At 51.8% G+C, this 26,620-nt stretch overlaps 2 protein-coding genes and 1 pseudogene across 2 annotated transcripts in view; all 3 read left to right on the top strand.

Annotated features, from left to right (window-relative positions):
* The first annotated feature begins 208 nt into the window (after positions 1 to 208).
* On the top strand, positions 209 to 5,891 carry LOC149347270 (uncharacterized). Its single transcript, XM_089586968.1, has 2 exons — positions 209 to 1,221; positions 5,345 to 5,891. Exons 1-2 carry the CDS (start codon positions 1,066 to 1,068, stop codon positions 5,594 to 5,596), a joined length of 408 nt encoding a protein of 135 aa, XP_089443094.1. The 5' UTR covers positions 209 to 1,065; the 3' UTR covers positions 5,597 to 5,891.
* Positions 5,892 to 11,883: 5,992 nt separating this feature from the next.
* The window catches only part of LOC149347268 (transmembrane channel-like protein 6), a 93,874-nt gene continuing 79,137 nt past the window's right edge, over positions 11,884 to 26,620 (top strand). The window contains exons 1-3 of the mRNA XM_089586963.1: positions 11,884 to 12,016; positions 13,329 to 13,503; positions 17,420 to 17,593. Coding sequence (XP_089443089.1) covers positions 11,915 to 12,016; positions 13,329 to 13,503; positions 17,420 to 17,593 — 451 coding nt within the window. The 5' untranslated portion in view covers positions 11,884 to 11,914. The remainder of the gene's footprint in view (positions 12,017 to 13,328; positions 13,504 to 17,419; positions 17,594 to 26,620) is intronic.
* Positions 19,183 to 26,620, top strand: part of LOC149347269 (uncharacterized) — a 36,622-nt pseudogene continuing 29,184 nt past the window's right edge.

The following is a 26,620-nucleotide window of genomic DNA, read 5'->3' as shown; positions in this document are numbered from 1 at the left end:
TGGAACTGTCTAGGATGTTCGACACAACGTATATGAAACGAGCAACGTCTTACTGAGTGGGGAAGTGCGTGGTGGTGGAGGGAACTCGGCTTCGTACTTATGTTTTTTTTTTCAGCAGCGTCTCCCTCCGCGGACGCTGTTGTCGCTGCGGCGCGCGTCTTTCTTTTCTTTTCTTCTGACCTCTTCATTTGGGTTGGTAACAACTTTATTCATAGTCCTGCAGAGCTTTCGCCGACGGGGCCTTAGGTCTCCCACGTGGGGACGTCGAGGCGCTGCCTCGCCGTCGCCTCGCGGGCCTGCTGGACGGCCCAGAGTTGGTCCCCGAGGCTGGGGCTGCGCAAGGCAGCGGCCAACCGCGGCGGGAGGGTTCCGGAATTAGCACCGTGAAGGTTTTTGGTACAGTCCCAGAGCACTGCTCTGGGACCTCTTCATTCTCCTCTATATTAATTAGGCTAATTGATTAATTAAGCAATTAACTAAACTCAGTCCAACTTAGATGCAGCATCACTATACGATCCCTTTGATTGGTTGCATGGTTACTAGCCAAAGTACAATTGGCCCCATTTGAAATTCGCGCACTGTGACGTCACGAGCATTTCGACCAATTGAAAAGCGTGACATTGGGGGCGGAGCTGGTTACGAGGCCGACGCCGACGCCGACGCCGACGACGACGCGAAACTCAGGAACGGACGCCAAAGAGCTGCGCTCTAAAACAGATAAGCGGCCGAAGCCGCGCTCGCCGAAGCGAGAACAGATACTCCTTTCTAAGCAAAAGCGACTGTTACGGGCGTTTTAAAACTGTTTTCTTTTTCTTTTTTTACGGGCGTTTTAAAACTGTTTTCTTTTTCTTTTTTAGTTATATCCTCTCCTCTTACGTGGCATTTCCTCCTCCTTTGCATGGCTCGTGACGTCATATCGGTCACGCGTTGCTCACCCTCGCCGCCGTTCTCTCGTGTAGCGTTCGAGCCATCGTTGATTGGTGGCCTCGATGCAGCGTTCCTAGCCGTTTCTCCACCCCACACCACTGCCACGTTGGCCGCTGCGCCTTGATTGCCACCGCAGATATGCCACGTCCCGAGTGCTGCAAGAAGGCCGGAGACATGGGCCCGGAGACCGTCCCCTCGCTCCTGATTGCCAGCCGTACTCCTTCCCTGGCAGAGACTGAAGCCCGGCACAGGCAGACTGCTGACAGCTTCGACTCTGACTTGTCCCGTGTGGAGGTAAGACCCCACTTAAGACAACCGCCGGCAGTTCTACAGAACGCGAAGGTGCTTACTGGTCTCCCGGAGTGCGTGTGCTTCGGGCGGCGATGGTCGAATGTAGCCGTGCCATTTCTATCGGGAGCGCCGATAGCGTGCAGTCGTTCCGCACCAAGCTGAGGTCGCATCCTCTGAACTACGACGAGAGCAGCTTCCATTGTTCAGAAAGAGGCGCCTAACGAAGCGCAGAAACAGTATACTGTATGCCCCATTTCCACGCATGCTGGGCCTATTTAGCTTATCGACATTTTGAGCATGGTTTGTGCATAGCATTAACCAAGAAGCAAGAGGAACTTTTGGAGCACGCTGAATCTTCGCGTTTAAGAGTGGAACGCGAATGCGTGTTGCAGCGGTGCAAGGGAGTGCACTGAACGCCATCGCCCGTTTGGCGGGGCGCGACGCTTGCCCGATGGACAAGCCGAAAAACAATTGAGGTTGGCGCTTTGTTGACCTAAAGTGCGGAGAGGCGAAAGCCTTAAGCGCGGCGTTGCTGCTTGTGTCACTGATGTGTTGTTAAGATGTTAAGCCTCGCTTCTAACAGTGAAACGCGAAAGCGTCTCGCAAAGCTGCCAGAGAGTCCACAGAACGCCATCGCCCGTTCGGTTCTACGCCTTGCTCGTCGGTAAATTGGTTTTTGAGCAAAGGAAATGTATCTGTCTCGCATACCTCGGTGGACACCTGAACCTCGCCGTAACGGGAAGGGAGGAAGATGGGAGTGAGCGAAGACCCCGTATTCACTAGACGCGCCTTTGTTCATTCCAAACCATCGAGCTGGCATGGCGGAGTGGTTGGCATGCTCGTCGCGCTCTCCGGAGACCGGGGTTCGATTTCCGAACTCGACCAATTTCCTGCTCGGTTTTATTTATTTATCTGGCCTGATTATAAAGTTTAATTAGGCTCATTGGGTGATTAAGCAATTAACTAAATTAATTCCCACTTTACTGGAGCATCATTATACGATCCCTTTAAATGGTTGCATGGTTAGTAGCCAAAGTACAATTGGCCCCGTTTGAAATTCGCGCACTGTGACGTCACGACCGTTTCGACCACTTGAAAAGCGTGACAACTCCTGCTTACAACGATGCGGCATTAATGTCTTCCGCCTTAAAGGGAAGTTTTGGAGCACGCTTAAGCTACGCGTTTGAGTGGAACGCTAATTCGTGTTGTAGCGCTGTAATGGGAGTCCACGGAACGGCGCGACGCCTCGCCCGTTGGACAAATCCAAAATTGCTTTGAGGGAAAGAATTAAGTCTCACATGTCTTGGTGGACATCCGAAACGTGCATGATACGCAGCCCCCGATCATAGGTCGCTGTTTCAAACCCAGCCGTGAGCTAGGCTCTAACGTAACTAGTGAGTTTACGCTGTACAAGACGCTGGGTCATATGATACCTTTAGAAACATTCGGCGGCAAACGGTTGCACGATACGATTTTTTTCCGACGCGCGGTGCTCACAGCTACAACTAGTACGACACCGACGGCTTTTCGACCGAACTAGCTGTTTACGCTGTCGTGTAAAGGATTTTCACATGTATGCATTCTACAACAACGATGAAGCGGAGCATCGGTCCAGCTCGCGCCCGCAGCCTGGGCTGGTCATGCGTGGTCTGATCGGGATCGTTCCGCACTTCCCGGTATCGCAGCTTGATTATAGACGCGAAGCCACACGACAAAGCGGCCTGTATCCACAGCGCTGAAGTGTGGTCGTAGACGATAAGCGTAGTAGATCCCCTCTGAACAGCAATTTTGGAGCGCAGTTCTTTGGCACCCGTTTCTGCGCTTCGCGGCGTCGGCTTTGCCGTCGTTCGTTGTAACCGGCAGTGGACATCCCGCTTTAAGGTGCGAAAACAATGGAACCGGATCTTGGAAAATAAAGGAAAGGCGCATAACTGCCCTCTTAGAACAGTGGACACCTCAATCGTGATTTAAGCTGCGTGGTGGTAGTGACAGATGTGCGCTGAATACGTTGGCATCTTGTGCAGAAACGCGGCGCTGAAGCCATAGGCCGCCGGCGTTCATTGTATTCATTGGCGTTGGCAACGTTTTACACTCCGATCATTTTAAGGAAGGGAAGTGCGCATAACTGGTTCCCTGGGTCAGCGGACGCCTTAATCGCGCTTATATAATCGCGCTTATAGGTATGGTGTGATGAGAGATGTGGCTGCATGCGTCAGCGCTGACATCGGTGAGCGAACTCTCGTGATCAACCATTAACTGCCTCCTGACAGGGTGGGTAGGGACTTCAGTGTATGTATGAAGACAAACAGGAATTTATTACCACTTATGCGGGAGAATATCCCGTTCCTCTCGCTCGTAACGCCTCCCACGGCTGTGACAACCTCGCGAAATACTTGCATAGACCTCCTCTTCGAGAACCAGTCATTGGTGCAGCAAGTCGACCATATATCCATATCTCCCACCACAAAGCTTCCTTCATGACAATCGAGAACTGTTAGTGGGGTGTTTCTTGAAGAAGGAGTAATAAGTTGTCTGTAAATGTACATACATGTCTTGCTCGAATTCTTTGCCTCAGTCTATCGAAAAGCTGAACCAGCTGATGAGCTGCACCCAAATTTCGCATTAGGAAGTTACGTAATCGTTGGCAATTTTTTTGGCCGACCGCCTCGCTCCGTGCTCCAGCAGCGTCCACACCGGCGTTGCTTCGTCGCCGTTCCGTCGCTAACGAGGGTCATGACGCCGTTGCTGCTACGTATGCAGCTGACTCGTTTCGTCATTTATGCATCTTCACTCTTGTTAAGTCATTTTGAAGTAATATGTGACTCATTCAAAAATTCAGGGGGGGGGGGGCACTTTGTTGACCTTAAGTGCGGTAAGCCTTAAGCGCGGTGTTGCTGCTTGTGTCACTGATGTGTGGTTAAGATGTTAAGCTTCACCTATAAGAACGAAACGCGACAGCGTCTTGCAACGCTGCCAGGGAGTCCATAGAACGCCATCGCCCGTTCGGTTCTACGCCTTGCTCGTCGGTAAATTGGTTTTTGAGGAAAGGAAATTTATCTCTTCCGCATACCTCGGTTCGGTGGACACCTGAACCTCGCCGTAACAGGAAGGCAGGAAGATGGGAGTGAACGAAGACACCAACCCGCCGCGGTGGCTCAGTGGTAAGACGCTCGTCTACCGAGCCGGAGTACCCGGGTTCGAACCCGACCGCGGCGGCCGTGTTTCGATGGAGGCGAAACGCAAGAGGCGCCCGTGTGCTGTGCGATGTGAGTGCACGTTAGATCCCCAGGTGGTCGAAATTATTCCGGAGGCCTCCACTACGGCATCTCTTTCTCTCTTCTTTCGCTCCTACCTTCCTCCCTTCCCTTACGGCGCGGTTCAGGTGTCCGCCGATGTATGTGGGACAGATGGTTCAGGTGTCCGCCGATGTATGTGAGACAGATACTGCGCCATTTCCTTTCCTCAAAAACTAATGTACCAATTTTAACGAAGACACCGTATTCAGTAGACTCGGCTTTGTTCATTCCAAACCGCAGAGCTGGCATGGCGGAGTGGTTAGCATGCTCGTCTCGCACTCCGGAGACCGGGGTTCAATTCCCGAATCGGCCAGTTTCCTACTCGGTTTTATTCACTTATCTGGCCTGACTAAAAGGGGTAATTAGGCTAATTGGGTAATTAAGCAGTTAACTGAACTCATTCCCACTTACTTGGAGCATCACTATACGATCCCTTTAATTGGTTGCACGGTTACTAACCAAAGTACAATTGGCTCCGTTTGAAATTCGCGCACTGTGACGTCACGACCGTTTCGACCAATTGAAAAGCATGAGATTTCTGTGGACAACTTCCGCTTACAACGATGAGGCATTAAAGGCTTCCGCCTTAATAGCTTTAATCACATGGCTCGATACTAAAGGGCTCTTCCACTAACGGCTGATAAGAGTCAGCTTAGTGCTGGGAACATGCAGCGCTTTATCATCGCACCATCTAATGTAGGAAAAAGAGCAGTGAAGAAGACAAGTATATCTTAACACACGCCGGCGACGGCAGGCGGGATTGAGTGATCACGATGCAAACATAAATCTATGGCGCACTGACTCGCCGACCCCATTTCTTCCCCGTGCAGCAACTGAAGATGTCCCAAAGCAGAAGGTGGCTCCAGTACGTCCTGCCGCTTGTGGACCATCCACGAGTGCTGGGGTTGCCGGGTCAACTTCCGACTTCGACCAGGCAGGCAACCCACCCTGTATACGTGCATGGCGGCAACGACGCCCTCTATCCGCTACGCCCCGGTGTGTCGCATGTGCCTGCAACACCAAGCGCAAGACCATCGTTGCTCTCTCCTTGGATCGTACACCGGGGAGCGGTTGTGAATTAAGAGCGGGATTCCGTTCCCCAGCGCAGCCACTCCCACCGCGCGCAAGCACTTTCACAGGACTGGCGGATGCTTCCTGCACGGCTTCTGCGGAAAGCTGTTTGCGCGCAAGAGCGACCGTGACTGGCACCTCGGTCAGGAGCAAGCTCTCCTGCGTCAACTGGAGCGCCGGCGTTGTCGCACTGGTGACTAAGCAAGCAAGCGAAGTTGCGACAATTTGCATTTCACGCCAAAATTCGTCTGCAACTAATGACTCGCAACGGAAGGCGTGGATTTATTAAAAGCATTCGTATCTGTTTATGTTGAAGCCTGCATCTTTTAGAGCGGTGGCTGCTAGTGCGACGTCTTGACGCAACACTGCATCTGACCACGCTCCTCCCCGGTTCTATCACGCCCGCGTCGGCCGCGATCGTGTGCTGTGCAGTGTCAGTGGATGTTAAAGCCGCCGCGGTGGCTGACTGGTTAGTGCGCTCGGCTATTGAGCCGGAGTAACTGGGCTCGAACCCTACCGCGGCGGCCGTATTTCAGTAGAAGCGCTGAGCAGAAGGCGCCCGTGTGCTGTGCGATGTCTGGGCACGTTCTAAGGATCCCCATGTGGTCGCAGAGAAAGAGTTTATTGCCAAAGGTTTGTAAATCGTGGGCGACTATTCCACGGTGTAACCCCATGTAGGGGTGACCGCTAAGGCCCAGTTAACAGCCTCCCGTGTTTTCTCCTGCTTCAGCACCACTTGATTCGAGCTGTCTTGGGAAGGACCTGGCAGGAGAATACTAAGGCTTACCCGGCGGAGGCTTGACCTCACATCCCCATATGTGAATCTCGGGTTGCCTATCCCTGTGAATTTAGGAATAGGGTTAAACTCGCCGTTCGTAGTACGTAACCTCGTGGTCGCAGTTATTCCGGACTCACCCACTATGGCACCTTTATCTCTCCTTTCACTGCCTTCCTCCCTTACCTCAGGGCATGGTTGAGGTGGAAGTTGTTTTTTGGAGAAAAAATGGCGCTGCGATTCATTTCTCGGTAGACACCCGAACCGCTCAGTAAGCGGAGGGAGGAAGGTGTGAGTGAATGAAGAAAGGGAGAAAGAGGAGCCGTATCGGAGGGCTCTGGAATAAATTCCAGCAGCTGGAAATCTTTAGCCTGTCCTCCCATCGCAGACGATCTCACCTTGTTGGTCACCACTGGCTCACCGGGAGAGGTCCATACCACACTCCAACAGGCATTTAACATCATTTCCTCACACCTTTCCCAAGCGGGCCTGCAACCCGCTCCGGAGAAATCAGAACTTCTACTCATAACACGCAGTAAATATCAACGGACGATGAATTCCATCTCCCTCGCCGGACAGTGCATCCCCCGCGTCGACTCTTGTCCCATCCTGGGTATGCCACTCAACTCCAAAACTTTCATTTCTGCCATCAATCAGTCCATACGCTTATAGCACTCAATCACACACCTACTCCGCCGCGTAGTTTTAAGACATACCGGCCTCACCACAACACATGCCAGCCGCCTTGCTCAAGCGCAGGCTCTGAACAAATTCCTGTACTACATACCTTACTCCCCCCTTACAAGTACACAACAAGACAAACTAACGCGGGCCCTCAATACACTATATAAAGCAACACTGGGACGTCCATACTCCTCCCCACCCTCCACTCTCGCCCTAGAAATACACGGGATCGCCGCTGCCATCACACACTTTGTCGCCCTACCCCCGCCCCGCATACGCTGTCTACGGAGACTCGCAGACAGCTCAGCGTGCCTACCACGAAAGAGGCCTACCCCTTCCCAACCCTATCGGCCTTAGATGCCGCCCTCACAGCATGTTGCCCACGACCAGTGACCTTTCGGTTTGGTTTGGTTCATGGGGTTTAACGTCCCAAAGCGACTAAGGCTATGAGAGACGCCGTGGATCTCTGTTCCCATGGGAATTCCCGGCAGTCATCTGTACTACAGTCCTGTACTACATACCTTACTGCCCCCTTGCAAGTACAGAACAATAAAAACTAACCCGGGCCCTTAAAAAAATCCCGGGCCCTTTCGCCATTAAAGGCGAAAGCCTTTAATGGTTCATACTGTCGTGACCAAGACGTGTTAGCAAATGTGTCCGCGTTTGGGATGAATGCCTTATGGGCATATGCCAATCAATAGCCAATCGATACTTAATCGGGTGCAATCGAACGACATCGGAACATGATACAAAGGAATTTCATGATTTATCATTGTACTTAATGACAATAACTAATTGGTGATTAGTAGTAAAGAAGTGGCATATGGGACTGTGCACGGCGCCTGTACCTTAACTAACACTAATTAGAGTACTAGTTAAGGTCACGTTAACTCTCACTAACCATACGTTAACTAGTATCACGAAATGTGCAAGTCATGCTTAACTATCTTTAACCATTATTAAAGGTTAGACGTTTCTAGACGTTTCATAGACATTGGGTCGAACATTCTAGAGAGCCATCACGTGACAGGTGAGTGACAGGACATGATGGATGTCATTAAAACAATGGTAAGGACCAATTAGCCTAATTAACCTTTCTAGTCAGACCACGTAAATAAATAAAACAGAGTAGGAAATTGGTTGAGTTGGGGAATCTAACCAGGGTCTCCGGAGTGCGAGACGAGCACGCTAAGCACTCCGCCTTGCCAGCTGGATGGTTTGGTTTGGTTTATGGGGAAGAAATTCAACCGCCGCGGCCGGGATCGAACCCGCGTCTCTCGGGTCAGCAGCCGAGCACAATAACCACTGAGCCACCGCGGCGGCCGCCAGCTGGATGGTTTGGAATGAACAAAGGCGCGTCTAGCTAATACGGTGTCTTCGTTCACTCCCATCCTCCTCCCTAACCATATGGCGAGGTTCAGGTGTCCACCGACCGAGATTTGCGACAGAGATACATTTCCTTCCCTCAAAAACCAATTTACCGTCCAACAAGGCGTAGAGCCGAACGGGCGACGGCGTTCTGTGGGCTCCCTGGCAGCGTTGCAAGACGCTGTCGCGTTCCACTCTTAGAGGCGAAGCATAACATCTTAACCACACATCAGTGACACAAGCAGCTTAAGGCTTTCGCCTTGGCGCACTTTAGGTCAACAAAGTGCCCCCCTGATTTTTTTTTTCTCCCCACCTTGGGATCTAACCTGGACTCACTTCGCACAGTACATGAGCGTGTTTTTCGTTCGCGTCCACTGAAACACTGGCGGGTTCCAACTAGGGTAGTCCGGCTCAGCAGCCCAGCGCCAAACCAATTAGCTGCCGCGGCGCGTTGACAGTGCCGAGATTTGAAGGCTTGGGATCAGACGCTGTGTTTCCCCAACGCTTCTCACAAACAGCTACCGCTCTAAAATATTCAGGCTGCAACATCCACAGATATCAATATTTTTATTAAAATCACCCATTTCGCTACTATCGAAAACATTCAGGCGAATTTTGGCGCGGTACCGAACATATTGGCGCGCTGACGTAATGAGGACGCTTTAGTTGACGCTGGCGCCCGTGCTCCAGTCGTAGGTGTTCGTCCCAGTCGCTCTTGTGCGCTCGGATGCCGCTCATGATGCGACCGGCGCTCCCGTGAAATTCTTCAAGGGCGGTGGCCGAGCGTAGACTGGGGACCTCTGGATCGCACTCCACTCACTGCCGCTCACCAATATGCGTGCCCAGGTGCAGAGCCACTCTTCTCTGGCCCTTGCAGTGTTGCAGGCACGTGCGACACACCGGGGCGTAACGGAGGGAGGTCGTCTGTGCGATCATGCACGTATACTGCGTGGGTTGCGAGCCTGGTCCGAAGTTTGAAGTTGACTCGGCAACCCCAGCATCCGTGGATGGTCCGCTCCCCAGGTCCCGGTATGTACTGGAGCCGCATTCTGAGCTGAGACATGCGGAGTTGCTGCACAGGGAAGAAATGGGGTCGGTGGGTCAGTACGCCATAGGACTGAATTCACACCGTCGCCGCTCAACCCACTCACCACCGGTCTGAGCTAAGGCAGTAGATGTTTGGCGCACTGTTCCTTTTCCCTCATCAAATAGTTTGAGCCGCCGCGGTGGCTCAGTGGCTATGGTGCTCGGCTGCTGACCCAAAAGACGCGGGATCGATCCCGGCCGCGGCGGCTGGAATTTCTTTGGAGGAGAAATTCTAGAGGCCCCTGTACTGTACGATGTCAGTGCACGTTAAAGAACCCCAGGTGGTCGAAATTTCCGGAGCCCTCCACTACGGCGTCTCTCATAGCCTTAGTCGCTTTGGGACGTTAAACCCCATAAACCAACCAAATAGTTTGACGCCGCCGCGGTGGCTCAGTGGTTATGGTGCTTGGCTGCTGACCCAAAAGACGCGGGTTCGATCCCGGCCGCGGCGGCTAGAATTTTGGAGGAGAAATTCTAGAGGCCCGGGTACTGTGCGATGTCAGTGCACGTTAAAGAACCCCAGGTGGCCGAAATTTCTGGAGCCCTTCACTACAGCGTCTCTCATAGCTTGAGTCGCTTTGTGACGTTAAACCCCATATCATCAAATAGTTTGGTTTAGTTTATGGGGTTTAACGTGCCAAAGCAATTCAGGCTATGAGGGACGCCGTAGTGAAGGGCTCCGGAAATTTCGACCACCTGGGGTTCTTTTACGTGCACTTACATCGCACAGCACACGGGCCTCAAGGCCTCCATCGAAATTCCAGCCGCCGCGGCCGGAATCGAACCTGCGTCTTTTAGGTCAGCAGCCGAGCTTCATAACCAGTGGGCCAACGCGGCGGGCCACGTCAAATGCTTACTTAGCGTTGGGAGTGCCGTGATCATGTCAAATGAAGCAATGAGCAAGCGCTGCATGTTCCGAGCGCTACGCTGACATCCAGTCGTCAATGTTATAACCTTTAGGAACCCTGCCAAGTGCGTGTCGTGATTTCCCTCTGTAAATCACGGATTACATCAAAATAAATTTGTAAAAGCCGAGGAATGACGATGCATAAATAAGAAAAGAAGGTGAAATTCTAGAGGCCCGCGTACTGTGCGACGTCAATGCACGTTAAAGAACCCCAGATGGTCGAAATTTCCGCAGCCCTTCACTACGGCGTCCCTCATAGCCTGAGTTCCTTTGGGACGTTAAACCCCAATAGACCAACCAACCAAACCTCGATCAATCACGGATGACATCAAAATAAATTTGTAAAAGCCGAGGAATGACGATGCATAAAAAGGAAGAGAGTCAGCTACATCGCAGCAACGTCGTCGCCACCATCGTTAGGGGTGGAACCACGACGAAGCAACGCCGGTTGCGGACGCTGCTCGAGCCCAGCGAATGGAGGTGGGCCAACACTTTCTATTCGGAGGGTTTGTGCGCTTATTTTTGGTTTATTTGGGTTTAACGCCCCAAAGCAATTCGGGCTATGAGAGACGCCGTAGTGAAGGGCTCCGGAAATTTCGACACCCTGTGGTTCTTTAACGTGCACTGACATCGCACATTACACGGGCCTCTAGAATTTCGCCTTCATCGAAATTTAACCGCCACAGCCGATATCGTATCCGCGTCTCTCGGGCCAGCAGCCGAGCGCCGTAACCACTGAGCCACCGCGGCGGCTTATTGGGTGCTTATCGTCTACCACTACTACTCAGTTATCTACACAAACCGCTTCATCGTGTGCTTTCGCAGCTGTGTGATCAAACTGCGCTAATGGGAAGCGTACATAGGCCCTGAACAGAACATCGTAGGTGAACAGCTCGGGCTACGAACGCGAGCTGCTTATCTGGACCGGCGCACAGCTTCGTCGCTGTTGCTGTACACATATATGAACAGTTTTCTTCCTTCTGCTTTTATGTCATGCACACAGTAATGGTACGCTATTATGCCATGCACACAGTAATCGTATGCTAATAAGGCTGAACGTACATGGAAATGGAGCGTGATTGTCACTGTGTCTGCGCTTTGTTCAGCGCCTCTTTCTGAACAATGGAACCTGTTCTCGTCGTCGTTTAGAGAACTGCGACCTGCACTTCGTGCGGAGTGACTGCACACTATCGGCGCTCCCGATGGAACTGGCACCACGCCTCTGGGACATAATCGCCTGAAGCTACCATACGCCGGGAGACCAGGAAGCGCCTTCGCGTCCAGCAGAACTGCCTGCGGTTGTCGTAAGAAAGTCGGGGCTTACCTCCACCGGAGCAAGACAGAGTCGAAGCTTCTAGCAGTCTGCCTGTGGCTGGATTCAGTCTCTGCCAGAGAAGGACGCCTGACAACCAGGAGTGAGACTGCGGTCTCCGGGTCCATGTCTCCTGCCTTCTTGCAGCACTCGAGACGTGGCACTACTGCGGTGGCAATCAAGGCGCAACGGCCAACATGGCAGCGGTCAGCGGTACTGGTGGACCGGAGGAACGGCTCGGTACGCTGCATCGAGGCAACCAATCAACGACGGCTCGAACGCTACACGAGAGAACGGCGGTGAGAGAAATTTTAATCAGAGGAAAAGGTGTAGAGGTCGGCCGGTGGTAACATGCATGGTCCTGGCCTGCCACTCCACACAGGGGAAAGGGAAGGTGAAGAAAGGGGCGACTAAGGCGTCCACTGCTGGTTACAACGGACAAGGCCGACGGCGATGGCGATGCCGCGAAACGTATAAACGGGCGCCAGAGAGCTGCGCTCTAAAAAATTGCATCATGGGCGGTTCGGGTGTCCACCAAAATAAGCGCGTCTGTAACTGTGTCATTTCCTTGCCTGAAAAAAACGACTTTCGATTGGTCCAACAAGCAAGGCGTCGCGCCGGACCGGCGATGCCGTTCCGTAGACTCCCTAGCAGCGCTGCAAAACGCTGTCGCATTCCACTGTTTCTTCTTTACTTCTTGAATTACGTCATATCGATCAAGCGTTTGACGGGTGTCCACCGTGATATGTGAGACAGTTACTGCGTAATTTCCTTTCCTCAAATACAATTCTCATTTTCTTCATTACGGCCCCTCTTTCTGTTTCTTCTTTCACTCCCACCTTCTCCCTTCCTGTACGGTGCGGTTCAGGTGTCCACCGAGATGACAGAAAATTACTGCGCCATTTCCTTTCCTCAAAAAGCTTTGCGTTCAAAGGGCAAGGCATCGCGCCGAACGGGCGTGGCGTTCCGTGGACTCCCTGGCAGCGCTACAACACGCTGTCGCGTTCCACTCCTAAAGGCGAAGCTTAAGCGTCATTAATTAGCCCTCAACTAGCACTTAGTCATTAATCATTAATTAGGCATTGATTAGTAATTCGTCATTACTTCGTCATCAATTATGTGTGACGTCATCCAGTGGTGAGGTCACCTGTGTCACATAGGCAAAGTGGTGCGGAAAACGCTTTCGCCTCTACGCACTTTAGACCACCGTTTATAAAAAACGATGCTTTAGACAGTCAAAGTGCGCCCTGAATTTTTGGAGCCTGAGTCGTTTTAGGACCTAAAACCTCCCTATAGCAAACTTTTTTATTTCGTCGTCTACCTATTGAACGCCTAACATAAAGGCTGTTAATAAAAAGTGTCACACCACCACCACCACCTCCACCCGCACGCAGCTAAATTTCTTTTTTAGTAAGACTCGTGAATTACGTCATGTCGATCACGTGCTGCTCACCTCCCCCCATCTCTTCTCTCGTGTCGCCCTCATACCACTGTTCGTAGGGGGCCTCGGTGCAGCTTTCTCGCTTTCTAGCTTTCTCGTTATGTTCATGCACCAACAAGCCCAAAAAGCTACGCTTTTCAGCTTTCTAAGTCGTTCGCCCGCCACACCAGTCTCTCTGCAGGCTGCCTTCATTGCCACCGCAGTCGTGGAACGACCCTGGTGCTCCAAGAGGAGACATGGAACCGCCGTCTCGCTCCTGGTTGTCAGGCGTCCTTCCCTGGCGCAGACTGCAACCAGGCACAGGCAGACTGCTGACAGGTTCGACTCGGACTTGCCCCTGTGGAGGTAAACCACCGCTTACTTCCCTCAACCGTCTGCAATCGCAGTGAACGCGTTGGTCCATGGCGGTCGCCTAGCGTTGATCTAGCTCAAGGCAGCAAGGTTCGAAAGCATCCGCACCGGTTCCATGGGGGGGGGGGGGGGGGGGCAGATTGTGCAGTCACTCCACACGAAGTAAACCTTTATAGTTTATGGGGTTTTAACCTCCCAAAGCGACTCAGGCTATGAGAGACGCCGTAGAGAAGGGCTCCGGAAATTTTCGCCTTCAGTGAAATTCGGCCTAAAGTTAATCCTTCTGTGAACAACGGTGAGAGCAGCTTTCATTGAACTGAAACGGGAGCTGAACGCAGTGTTCGACTCATTAATGTGCACGTTGCGTTTACTTGAATGTTCGGTCCAATTTGCGGAGCATTAACTGTTTATAACATGTACAGAGAAGACATGAAAAATACATACTATTTATAGCGTATTGCACAAAAATGCCATTTCAATCATACACGACGGAAAGACGCAGGGTTGCCCTAGCCAAAGTCGAAACCCGCGTGCGTAGCCTGAGCTGGTCGTTCAATTGGATTGGAGTAAACTTTATTTGTGCCTGCAGTTGGGCGCTCGCGCGCCCCGACGAGGGCCTACGTCGTCTACGAGGCTGCCGTTACTCGGCGCGGGTCTCCGCTCGCCGTTGCCGGCTCGCTGGGTCCCTGCCTTTCGAGCGCCCTGAGGACCTGCTGGACGGCCCATAGCTGTTGGTCATGGTCGTTGCTCTTCAAGGTTTTGTTCACTGCGCGCCCGAGCTCCGTTCATCTCCGTTTGATCAGGAACTCCAGGCCGTAAAAAAAATTCAGGGGTCGCTTTGGCTCTCTAAAGTGCTGCAAGGCGAAAGCCTTTCCTGACGCACTGTATTATTTTTTTTATTTTTCATAGTTTATTTTATTTTTAATTTATTTTTTATTTCTGTTTCCTTTGTTATTGTATTTGATATTTTCCCATAGTTTACTTTATTATTTTTTTATTTTTGTCTCTTTCTTATTTTTATTGTTTTTTTATTTTTCATTTCTTATGTTTATATTTTATTCCTTTTATTTTATTTACGAAACCCATGCATTCACTAGGTGTGCCTTTATTCAAGCTCAAACCTTGAGCATTCGTGGCGGCGTGGTAGCGTCTCCGCTTCAAATGCGAAAGGCCCTGGTTCGATTCCCAACCTCGAAGCAGTTTCCTTTTTGACGCCTAAACGCGGACAAATCTGCCGATACGGCTGATAACCACAGTATCAGGTATGAAAGGTTTCCTCCTTAAAAAGCGCGTTGCATTGGGCCCGCCAGGTGGCTACTAAACCGGAGTACCCGGGTCTGATCCCGGACGCCGGGGCTGCGTTTCGATGGAGGCGAAACTGCGCTGTGGCTCAGTGGTTGGTTGGTTGGTTTATGGGGGTTTAACGTCCCAAAACGACTAAGGCTATGAGGGACGCCGTAGTGGAGGGCTCCGGAAATTTCGACCACCTGGGGTTCTTTAACGTGCACTGACATCGCACAGTGGTTATGGCCCTCGGCTGCTGACCCGAAAGAACTGGGTTCGATCCCGGCCGTGGTGGTTGAATTTCGATGGAGGCGAAATTCCAGAGGCACGTGTGCTGTGCGATGTCAGTGCACGTTAATGAACCACAGGTGGTCGAAATTTCCGCAGATCTTCGCTACAGCGTCCCTCATAGCCGGAGTCAATTTGGGACGTTAAACACCCATAAACCATAAACAAAAATGGTGCCTGTGCGCTGTGCGGTGTCAGTGCACGTTAAAGAACCCCATGTGGTCGAAATTATTCCTGAGCCCTCCTCTATGGCACCTCTCTCTCTTTCTTTTTTTCAATTTTCGCTGCATCGTTACAGGTGCAGTAAAGAGGAATCTGAACTAGTCTTTTTTTTACCGCGGGAACTCGATCTACACGCTCCGAGCATTCTTAGAAACTTGGATTTATCGCCCTGTGTGGCCAATTTCCCTTACTTAAATCGGATTAAACGTCCCGGCACCCGCCTTTTTTTTAAACTCACCGCTGAAGGTAGGAGGAGACAACTAACGCGTGGAGTGCCTGTAATGCCCGTTTCACATGATGCGATTCTCGCCACAGCGCACTGCGATTTCAGCCGCACTGCGACAGAAGGGCACGCCGCTCCCGTCGCGGAGCGGCTGCGGCGGGCTTCCAACCAGTTGGTCGCACGCCGCACAGTCGCAGCGATCGTTGCGAACGAAGCGGCCGTCAGCCAATAGAATTCAGAGGTGTGACATCACAGGAAACGACGTAGCGGAAGCCGTCGAAACTGCGTCAGAGTTGATTTCTCAACATGTCACGTGCATTATTTAACGAGCTGCTCATCGTAGTTGCGTGAAAAAGCAAAAACTTAAGAATGCCTTCTTTGCATAAAGTACTTGATATTTTAATAAAAATGCATTAATTCAATAAAAGAAAGTAAAACTTGAGCGTGTTCTACGTTTATTATTGGTAAATTATGCCAGTGCCGCTCGTGCCGCACCAACAGAAATCGCAGGCGCCGCAAGCATGTGAAAGGCCTGTCGCGACTGGCGCCGCTGCGACACTGCGACTGGACCGAAGTTTTTCGTGCGCGCCGCATCATGTGAAACAGCCATAAGGCGGTTGCTTTGTGGCCTGGCACCGCGTGTTGGCTCCGCCCGCACTTCCGGTCGCGTGGTACTTCACGTGGTATTACACTTCTGACGTTTCAAATCTGGCGCCATTTTCTCCCTGGCCACGCCCACTTTTGCAGATTTTTGGCTAAAATTAACTAAGAAATAATGCGATCGTCATCAAATTTTTGGCGCCGCATCCTCACATCATCCTCATTCGATTATAACCACATTTTTCACGATTTCTGTTTCTAAGTTTACCACAATCACTGCGGACATGTTTTGGTGACACATTCGCTGCCGACGTAGCCTGTAGTAATGCTTTCGCATTAATAATTACTGCTAACTTGCCGTAACATCCTGGTCCACCGCTAAGGTGACGGATCCACTCCGGAAAAGACGCCAGAACTTTGCGGTCGTTTTTTACCCAAAGAAATATTTGCGCTGAGCGAGGCAAGTGACTCCTAAAAAACCTCCGGAACTTTACAACAATTTCCTTGCTCAAAACGCACAAATCCGAATCATCACGTAATTTAATTGACGTTGAAAAAAGTTAATGTCTGCTTATAGACGTCAGCAGACCAACACATAGTACACACGAGCGGTAGGCGGGCTTTGAGTGTCCACGACTGAACGGGAACCTGTAGGATACTCTCCCGATCAAAAGTTCGCTAGTCGCGTGTCCTCAGAAAAAGTTTTATTGTAGCTCAGCCTCCTGGCCGTGGCGTGTAGTATCGTTAACAGTGGCTAGAGAACCCAAGTGCAGTCATATAATAACAATATTTGCTTATTGAGGAAAGAAAACCTGTCTCACATCGCGGTGGAAACCTGAAGTTTGCCGTAAGGGAAGGAAGGTGGGAGAGAAACAGGAAAGAGAGAAAGAGGAGCCATAGTGGAGGTCTACCTAATAATTTATATATCTTGACACAATTCAGGCAGACTGCGGCGATGGCTCAGTGGTTATGGCACTCGGCTGCTGACCCCAAAGACTCGGGTTCGATCCCGGCCGCGGAGGTCGAATTTCGATGGAGATGAAATTCTGGAGCCCCGTGTACTGTGTAATGACGGTGCACGTTGAAGAGTCCCAGGTGGTCGAAATTTCCGGAGCCCTTCACTCCGGCATCCCTCATAGTCTAAGTCGCTTTAGAACGTTCAACCCTTAATCTGCAAACCATAAACAGAATTCAGGCAACTGGATTTCGTAACTGCTACGAAGTAATTATTTTTCTGCATATTCACGTCCCGTAAACTTTTGTCGTGATAGCAGCAATTTCTCCTTCACGCAGCAACTGCGCATGTTCCAACGCAAAAGGCGGCTCCAGTGCGTCCTACCGCATGGGGATCAGACCATCCGCGAATGCTTGGGATTGCCGAGTCGATTTCCAACTTGCCGCCACCCTCGCAATCCACGAGGTGTACGAGCAAGGCCACAATGGTTCTGCACCTGGACACCCACATAGGTGAGCGGCTGTGCCATGATATGTGGAGCAAGGCCATCATTGCTTTGTACTTGTGCACTCCCATCGGCGAGCCACTGTGCCTGACATGCTGAGCAAGTCCACTACAGCTCTGGACTGGGGCACTCAGATAGGCGAGCGGCTGTGCCTGACATGGCTCTCCATTTGGGAACACACATTGGTGAGCGGCAGTGCCTGATATCTGAAGCAAGGCCGCCATGGCTCTCCATTTGGGAACACACATTGGTGAGCGGCAGTGCCTGACATGTGGAGCAAGGCCACCATGGTTCTGCATTTGAGAACACACATTGGTGAGCGGCAGTGCCTGACATGTGGAGCAAGGCCGCCATGGTTCTGCACTTGGACACTCACATAGGCGATCGGCAGTGCCTGACATGCGGTGCAAGGCCATCATGGCTCTCCATTTGGGAATACACATCGGTGAGCGGCAGTGCCTGACATGTGGAGCAACGCTACTATGGTTCTGCCCTTGGGCACACACATCGGTGATCGGCTGTGCCTGACATGCGGTGCAAGGCCACCATGGCTCTGCACGCTGGAACCCACATCGAGGAACGGCGGTGCCTGACATGCGGAGCAAGGCCACCATGGCTCCGCACGCTGGAACCCACATAGGGGAACGGCTGCGCCTGACATGCGGAGCAAAGCCACCATGGTTCTGCACTTGGGCACTCACATAGGCGATCGGTTGTGCCTGACATGCGGTGCAAGGCCACCATGGCTCTCCATTTGGGACCACACATCGGTGAGCGGCGGTGCCTGACGTGTGGAGAAACGCCACTACGGTTCTGCCCTTGGGCACACACATCGGCGATCGGCTGTGCCTGACATGCGGTGCAAGGCCACCATGGCTCTGCACGCTGGAACCCACATCGAGGAACGGCTCTGTCTGACCATAGCCTCCTTTATGGCCTGACATGCGGTACAAGGCCACCATGGCTCTCCATTTGGGACCACACATCGGTGAGCGGCGGTGCCTGACATGTGGAGCAACGCCACTATGGTTCTGCCCTTGGGCACACACATCGGCGATCGGCTGTGCCTGACATGCGGTGCAAGGCCACCATGGCTCTGCACGCTGGAACCCACATCGAGGAACGGCTCTGCCTGACCATAGCCTCCTTTATGGCCTGACATGCGGTGCAAGGCCACCATGGCTCTCCATTTGGGACCACACATCGGTGAGCAGCGGTGCCTGACATGTGGAGCAACGCCACTATGGTTCTGCCCTTGGGCACACACATCGGCGATCGGCTGTGCCTGACATGCGGTGCAAGGCCACCATGGCTCTGCACGCTGGAACCCACATCGAGGAACGGCTCTGCCTGACCATAGCCTCCTTTATGGCCTGACATGCGGTGCAAGGCCACCATGGCTCTCCATTTGGGACCACATATCGGTGAGCGGCGGTGCCTGACATGTGGAGCAACGCCACTATGGTTCTGCCCTTGGGCACACACATCGGCGATCGGCTGTGCCTGGCATGCAAAGCAAGGCCACCATGGCTCTGCACGCTGGAACCCACATCGGGGAACGACTCTGCCTGACCATATCCTCCTTTATGGCCTGACATGCGGAGCAAGGCCACCATGGATCTGCACTTGGGCACTCACATAGGCGATCGGCTGTGCCTGACATGCAAAGAAGAGTTCGCCAGCGCAGCCGCAGCCCACTGGCGCTTTCCCAGGACCGGCGGAGACTTCGGAGCGGAGTTCGCGCACAAGAGCAACCACCAGGAGCACGCCCGGCGGCGTCGGTTCATGCATCCGCACTGTACGGCTAACGAATAGGCCAGCGCGCCATTTGGACTGTTTATAAATCACGCCCTTGAGACTAGTGACTCTGAGCGAAATTCCCGGCTGTAATAAAAAGATAGGCATCTGTTGATGTTCGGACTTCCTCCTTTTAAATCTGTATCTTGCAACGCCTCAGCGAAACGGCGCTCCAACCCACACCTTCAAATCCCTAGGCTCCAAGCTCTGTATGCATAAAACGTCAAACCTTATGCTTGGACAAACCACGTGTCTAAAAGGATATTAAAAACGCGCTCTTGCCTCCCCTTTCTCGTATGCCACAGCAGGTTAACCGCCACAGTGGCTCAGTAATTAGGGCGCTTGCCTTCGAGCTCGAGGACGCGGCATCGAAGCTCGGCCGAGGCAGCGGCGTTTTCGCAGCGACTAGACGCCCGTGTGCAGGGAGATGTCAATGTATTTTCAGCGTGAAGTGAAACATACAATGGTATTGAGAGGCGAACAACAAGACCATCAGATATTACACTAGTCAGGCAGAATACCAAAGCGATTGATTTTCTCATAGGAGGCGTAAAGACCACTCTTTGGAAGTGTTAATAGGCCACATTTGTATTTCATCTGTTACCGCTAATACTTTAGTTCGCTAACAATAATCCTTCTGTTCCCGAAAAATCCGTTTGCTTTAGTGTTCTGAAGGCAGCTAGACCTCCGCGAAACGAAATATGGCCGCGACTGCGCTGCGCCTGTGTTTCGGACTCGCGGCGTTGCGAGTAGATCATCATCATCACCAAAAACTTTATTATCAAACAGAGGAGTTTGGAGCACGCAGGCTCCCGGGCCTCCACACGGCCCAACTGCACTCAAGCGTCTATGTCCGTGTGGTCCATAATGCGGCAAGCCTGGTCGATGAGGATGGCCTGTACGACCGGGTCCTCGGAGCGCAGCAGGTTCTCCACGATGCTCTAGGCTCCATGGGAGATTTTTGGCGGTGGTGAAAAGCATTCATTCTACATATATATATATATATGTGTGTGTGTGTGTGTGTGTGTGTGTGTGTGTGTGTGTGTGTGTGTGTGTGTGTGTGTGTGTGTGTGTGTGTGTGTGTGTGTGTGTGTGTGTGTGTGTGTGTGTGTGTTCGGGGACATCCCCTAGTGGAAAGTATCCTTACATACTAGGTGGAGTCTCTAGTCCGGGACCCCGTTGGTGGAAGCCGCCGTCCAGGCCCGAGCACCTGAGGATCCGCGGGGATGTGAAAGGAGATGGAGATGGAGGAGATGGCAATGGAGAAGCGACAGGTCACTTTCGCTAGCCACTGCCCGAAAGCACTATACTCTCGGCGATTTTTATAATGCGACAGCACTATTAACCTCCTACCCTCTACGCGGGTTCGATCCCGGCCGCGGCGGTTGAATTTCTTTGGAGGAGAAATTCTAGAGGCCCGTGTACTGTGCGACGTCAGTGCACGTTAAAGAACCCCAGGTGGTCGAAATTTCCGGAGCCCTCCACTACGGCGTCCCTCATAGCCTTAGTCGCTTTGGGACGTTAAACCCCATAAACCTAAACCTGTAAAATTCTCATGTGGACGTGAAGCTTCTGACATAGACGCGTAAAGAAAGGAAAGGCGCATGACTGGCTCCGGGGGTCGGTGGACATGTCAGTTTAGTTTAGTTTGTGGGGTTTAATGTCACAAAGCGACTCAGGCTATGAGAGACGCCGTAGTGGAGGGCTCCGGAAATTTCGACCACCTGGGGTTCTTTAACGTGCACTGACATCGCACAGTACACGGGCCCCTAGAATTTCGCCTCTATCGAAATTTGACCGCCGCGGCCGGGATCGAACCCGCGTCTTTCGGGTCAGCAGCCGAGCACCATAACCACTGAGCCCCCGCGGCGGCAGGTGGACACGTCAATCGCGTTTTGAGGTGCATGGCGATGGTGACTGAGGTGTGTGCTGCATGCGTTGGCGTTGACGACGTTGTGGCAGAGGAGGAGGAATAAACTATCAGGCATGTTTTGTCGTCGTCAAGCCACTGTCTCCCAGGTGGCCTCCATGAGAGGGCGACCTTGAGAATCCAATCTGCGATGTTAGCTCGTATTTCTTTGTTTTCATTGCGCATAATCTTTTCGCAGCTGTCAGCTGACGGATATGGAAAGAGCTTTCTGGGGGGAGGATTTCCCTCGCATCCCCAGATAATACCATAGACTGAGTATACGGGCCAACTCGCCGACTCCAACTGGGTGGCACGATGCAACACGGCCGCGCGGCAAATGTCAAGCCGGAACACGTGGCGACTTTTTCGCGCCCTAATTGACCCAACGCAAACACGCACGGAAACTGGTTATGGTGCTCGGCTGCTGACCCGAAAGACGCGGGTTCGATCCCGGCCACGGCGGTTGAATTTCTTTGGAGGAGAAATTCTAGAGGCCCGTGTGCTGTGCGATGTCAGTGCACGTTAAAGAACCCCAGGTGGTCTAAATTTCCGGAGCCCTCCACTACGGCGTCTCTCATAGCCTTAGTCGCTTTGGGACGTTAAACCCCATAAACCATAAACCATCAAAAACACCTCCAAAGAGCCATACACAGCTTTCAGGGCAACACGACTCAGTTGGCGTACAAGCTCCGGGACCAGTACTTGTGCACCACCCAGGAACCCGCGGGCCGGCGTACTGTTATGCAGGCTCTGAGAACGTTGAGCTGGACCAACCGTTCCAGCTCTATGACCTGAAGGCGGCCCTGGCAAAAATGAAACATGGCACCGCTCAGGGTCGGGTCAAAATTACAGTCAAATTGTTAGCCAACCTCCCCGACCCGACATACTTGTCTTTACTGAATTACATTAACTCAATCTGGCTTGGGGAAGTACCACTCCCCATCGACTGGAAGACCGCCCTGGTCACCTTCATTCCTAAAGCTGGAAAGGCCATCAACACGGACAACCTCCGCCCCATCTCTCTGACTACCTGTGTGGGCAAACTCATGGAGACGATGGTACGCGACAGGTTGTCCGACTTCATGGAATCCAAACACCTTTTCGCAGACACCATGTTCGGGTTTCGCCCACACAATCGGGCTGTCCTCGGCCCCGTCGAATGCCCTCACAACGACAAGGTCGTACTCGCCTTGGATTTGAAGGGAGCATTCGACAACGTTACCCACGAGATCATTCCCACCCACCTCTCTCAAACTAACTGCGGCAGAAACGCCTTTCAATACATTCGGCAATTTTTGACTGACAGACAATCTTACATTCGAATCCAGGATAAGGAACATGGCCTTTTTCATTTAGGAACCAGGGGTACACCGAAGGGCGCGGTGCTCTCTTCCCTTTTATTCAATCTGGCTATGATGCGCCTACCGGCCTAGCTGGGCGCTGTCGCCGGTGTACAGCATGCGCTGTACGCCGATGACATCACCCTGTGGGCCACACAGAGTTGCCTTGCGGCTGGCGCATGCATTTGTAACCAGTCGAAATCTATATTCGACTCCATACGTCCACCTGCGGAAGCAAGACGAGGATTCCCTCGAAGTCATCCTCCGCAAAATTATTAAGCCGGCTCTGTACCTCCCCGTGAACACCTCCAACAAGCGCCTCCTGGGGCTGGGCATGGTGAATACATTTCGGGAGCTCCGGGAAGCCCATTTGACCAATCAATAGACATGTCTCTCGAAGACATCGTCGGGTCGCCGCCTCTTTGCCCGACTACACATCCAACACACCACTCTCATGGAAGAGCGCGTACGTATTCCATCCCAGTGGAGATGCGCCTTCCACGTGCGCCCTCTTCCCGTGAACATGAACCGTGAGGACCACAATGGCCGGCGCCTGGCGCGGGCGGAAGCCCTGGCCCGCCACTATGGATCGAAACCCGGCGTATTCTACGTGGATGCCTCCGGCCCCCACCATGGGGGATGGTACACGGCCGCAGTCATCCATGAATCTAAAACAGTGAACGGCTTTACTTTCCGAGCCCGTGACATAATACACGCGGAGGAGGTCGCCATTGCGTTCGCTGCATCTGATTCAAATTCAAAAACAATTATTTCCGACTCGTGAGGGGCATGTCGGAACGTCGAGCAGGGCTGGGTACCGTATCTAGCCTACCGCATTCTCCAAAACAGCGTCTACACCGGGGACCCCACACACCGGCGTATCGTTTGGACTCCTTCTCACATGGGCCTTGAGCACGGTGTAAGAATCGTGGCCTTGAGGGAAATGAGGCAGCTGACGCCGCCGCCCGCGCGCTGTCTCACCGGACAATGCCCTTCCGACCCCGATGATCAGGAACTATAATTCACTCCCGCTTACTCCTTCAAAGGCATTGCTTTATTTTATCAATCTGGCCGTGGTCTTTATCCCCGGCTGTGTAAAGGTATCTCAAAGGCGGAGGAGCGGCTTCTGCTTCGCCTGTATACAAATACTTTTCTGTGCCCGGCAGCTCTCAAACGCTCCGACCCTTCTTTCTCTGGCAGCTGTCCGCACTGTGCGGAGAAGCCTTCGGACATCTACCACATGGTGTGGGCCTGCCCCTCCAACCCTGCTATCCCCCCTCACCCCAACCCAACCCGGGAGGACTGGGAGGCGACCCTGCTCGGCTGCTCTGACCTGCAGGCCCAACGGGCCCTGGTCGCGCGAGCCCGGGCAGCGGCGGACGCCACTGGGGTCCCGAACTAGGGACCTCCATCTAGTACTTGTGAGGGCTGGCCCCCTCTGGGTCAGCTCATACCTCACCTCCTGAAATGTATCTATAAATAAATGTTTTCCACCACCACCACCCAGATAATATTGCCATCATCTGCGTTAAGGTTTTACAGCGTAGCTCTTTGGCGCCCGTTTCTGCGTTTCGCGGCGTCGCCGTCGCTGTTGTCCGTTGTAACCAGCAGTGGACACCGTAGTCGCGCTTTAAGCTGCGAAACCAGTGGAGCGGGAGTTTGGAAAGCAAAGGAAAGGCGCATAACTGCCCTCTTCGAACAGTGGACTCCTCAATCGTGCTTTAAGCTACGTGGCGATAGTGACAGATTTGTGCTGCATGTGTTGGCAACATTGACAACGGCGTGACATTTTAAGGAAAGGAAGTGCGCATAGCTGGCTCACTGGGTCAGTGGACGCCTGAATCGTGCTTATAGGTACCTATGTTGGGTGATGAGAGAGAGATGTGGGCTGCATGCTTTAGCGCTGACAACGGTGAGCGAACTCTCGCGATCAGCCATTACCTGCCACCTGCCAGGGTGGCAGGGTAAGTGGGGACTTCAATGTAGAAATAAAGAAAAACAGGAATTTCTTGCCACTTATGCGGGAGAACATCACGTTCCTCTCGCTCGTAACGCCTCCCATGGCTGTGACAACCTCGCGAAATACTTGCATAGACCTCGTCTTTGAGAACCACGCTATTGTTGCAGCAAGGCGAACATATATCCATCTATTTCTATGAGCACATAGCTTCCAGCATGACAATCAAGAAGTGTTAGTGGAGCATTTCTTGAAGGAGGAAAATGTGTGAAAAATAACAAGTTGTCTGTAATTATACATACATGTCTTGGTGGAACTCTTTGCCTCAATCTATCGAAAAGCTAGAACAGCTGTTGAGCTGCGCTCAAATTTCGCATTAGAAAGTAACATAATCGTCGGCAATTTTTTTCTTTATTTCCTGCTCAGGGCCGAAAAAAGATTACAGCAGCAGCAGAGCAAAATAGCAATGCCAGCACAATAATATCCAAAGCGGCAGCCGCAGTTGTAAGCCGGCGCTTTCAAAAGCGTTTTAAGTTTCGCAGATCACTCAACACTGGCATCCACTCAGCTTGGTTGGTTGGTTGGTCGGTCGGTCGGTCGGTCGGTCGGTCGGTCGGTCGGTCGGTCGGTCGGTCGGGTTTGGGGTTGGGTTGGGTTTGGTTTGGTTTGGTTTGGTTTGGTTTGGTTTGGTTTGGTTTGGTTTGGTGTGGTTTGGTTTGGTTTGGTTTGGTTTGATTTGGTTTGGTCGGTCGGTCGGTCGGTCGGTCGGTCGTTCGGTCGGTCGTTCGGTCGGTCGGTCGGTCGGGTCGGGTCGGTCGGTCGGTCGGTCGGTCGGTCGGTCGGTCGGTCGGTCGGTCGGACGCCGTAGTGGAGGGCTCCGGATAATTTCGACAACCTGGGGTTCTTTTTTTTCTTTATTGTTTTTCTTTCTACAGAAAGAGGCAGCCGAGACACTGACGAGGCCTCGGCACCCTAACAGTTTGACAGAGAAGACGGGTGAAATAATAGAAGCAAAACATACATCACAGCACAATTAGTACATACATGTGTAGAAATGTACACAAGCAAGAGCTGCCGTAACACAAACTATACAGCGAGAGTCAAATGACCAACATAACCACAATTATATATACAAGCAAGATCAATTGCATGCATGCAGTAATAAACTGCCGACGTGGGTGGATCGGGGCCCTACTGTCACCCACGAACAAAGTCATCAGAAGGAAGTTTTAGAGGGAACAAAATTCAACATTGTTGGCAATTAGGTATTGTTTAATGTTTCTTTTAAATGTAGCATTGCTGACAGAAAAGTGAATGTCCTGTTTGAACCTATTGAGAAGAGAAGGAACTTGGTAAATTAGTATTTGTTTGCCGTAGTTTGTTCAAAGTTTAGAAATAAACTTTCTGTGGATTCAAAGGTCGTATCCTACTGAGTTGTTATCAGGAATTTCTACATGTAATTTCTGCTGATGGATATACTGTAACAAACGAAAGTGGTAAATCTGATTGGCTTCAAGCATACTGTGCTTCTGGAATAGCGGTGCAGTATGCAGATATAGTGCGTTTCCGTAGTATCCTTCAATTGCTCTTAGTGCCCTTTTTTGTACGACAATGATCCGGTTTAGGTTTTTATGCGTTGTTGTACCCCAAATAAGAATGCAGAATGTGAGTCGCGAATAAAACAGTGCATAGTATGACCGAGACAGGTACTAAACCAGTGATTTTATGCAGGCATCCGGCTACTTTACTTAGATCTTTAACTAGACTGGCAATATGAGTGTTCCAAGAAAGAGTTTCGTTAAATCAAACACCAAGAAATTTTTGGTCAGCCACTTGTTTTAGTTGTGTATTTTCATATCTGACATTTAAAACACAACCGTTCAAGAGTACTAATTGGTCGGAATATAATGTAATTTGTTTTAGAAAGATTTAAAGTGAGTTTGTTAATCTGTAGGCGAATATGCAACTTTCTAAGATAACAATTTACCAATTTTTCTAAAGTGTGCAGCGAACGGTCTGTGAAGAATACAT

The sequence above is a fragment of the Amblyomma mixtum genome, chromosome 4 (assembly GCF_055824585.1).
Source record: "Amblyomma mixtum isolate Tamu chromosome 4, ASM5582458v1, whole genome shotgun sequence".
In the NCBI taxonomy this organism is placed as follows: domain Eukaryota; kingdom Metazoa; phylum Arthropoda; class Arachnida; order Ixodida; family Ixodidae; genus Amblyomma; species Amblyomma mixtum.
This window is presented reverse-complemented; position numbering and strand designations above follow the sequence as displayed.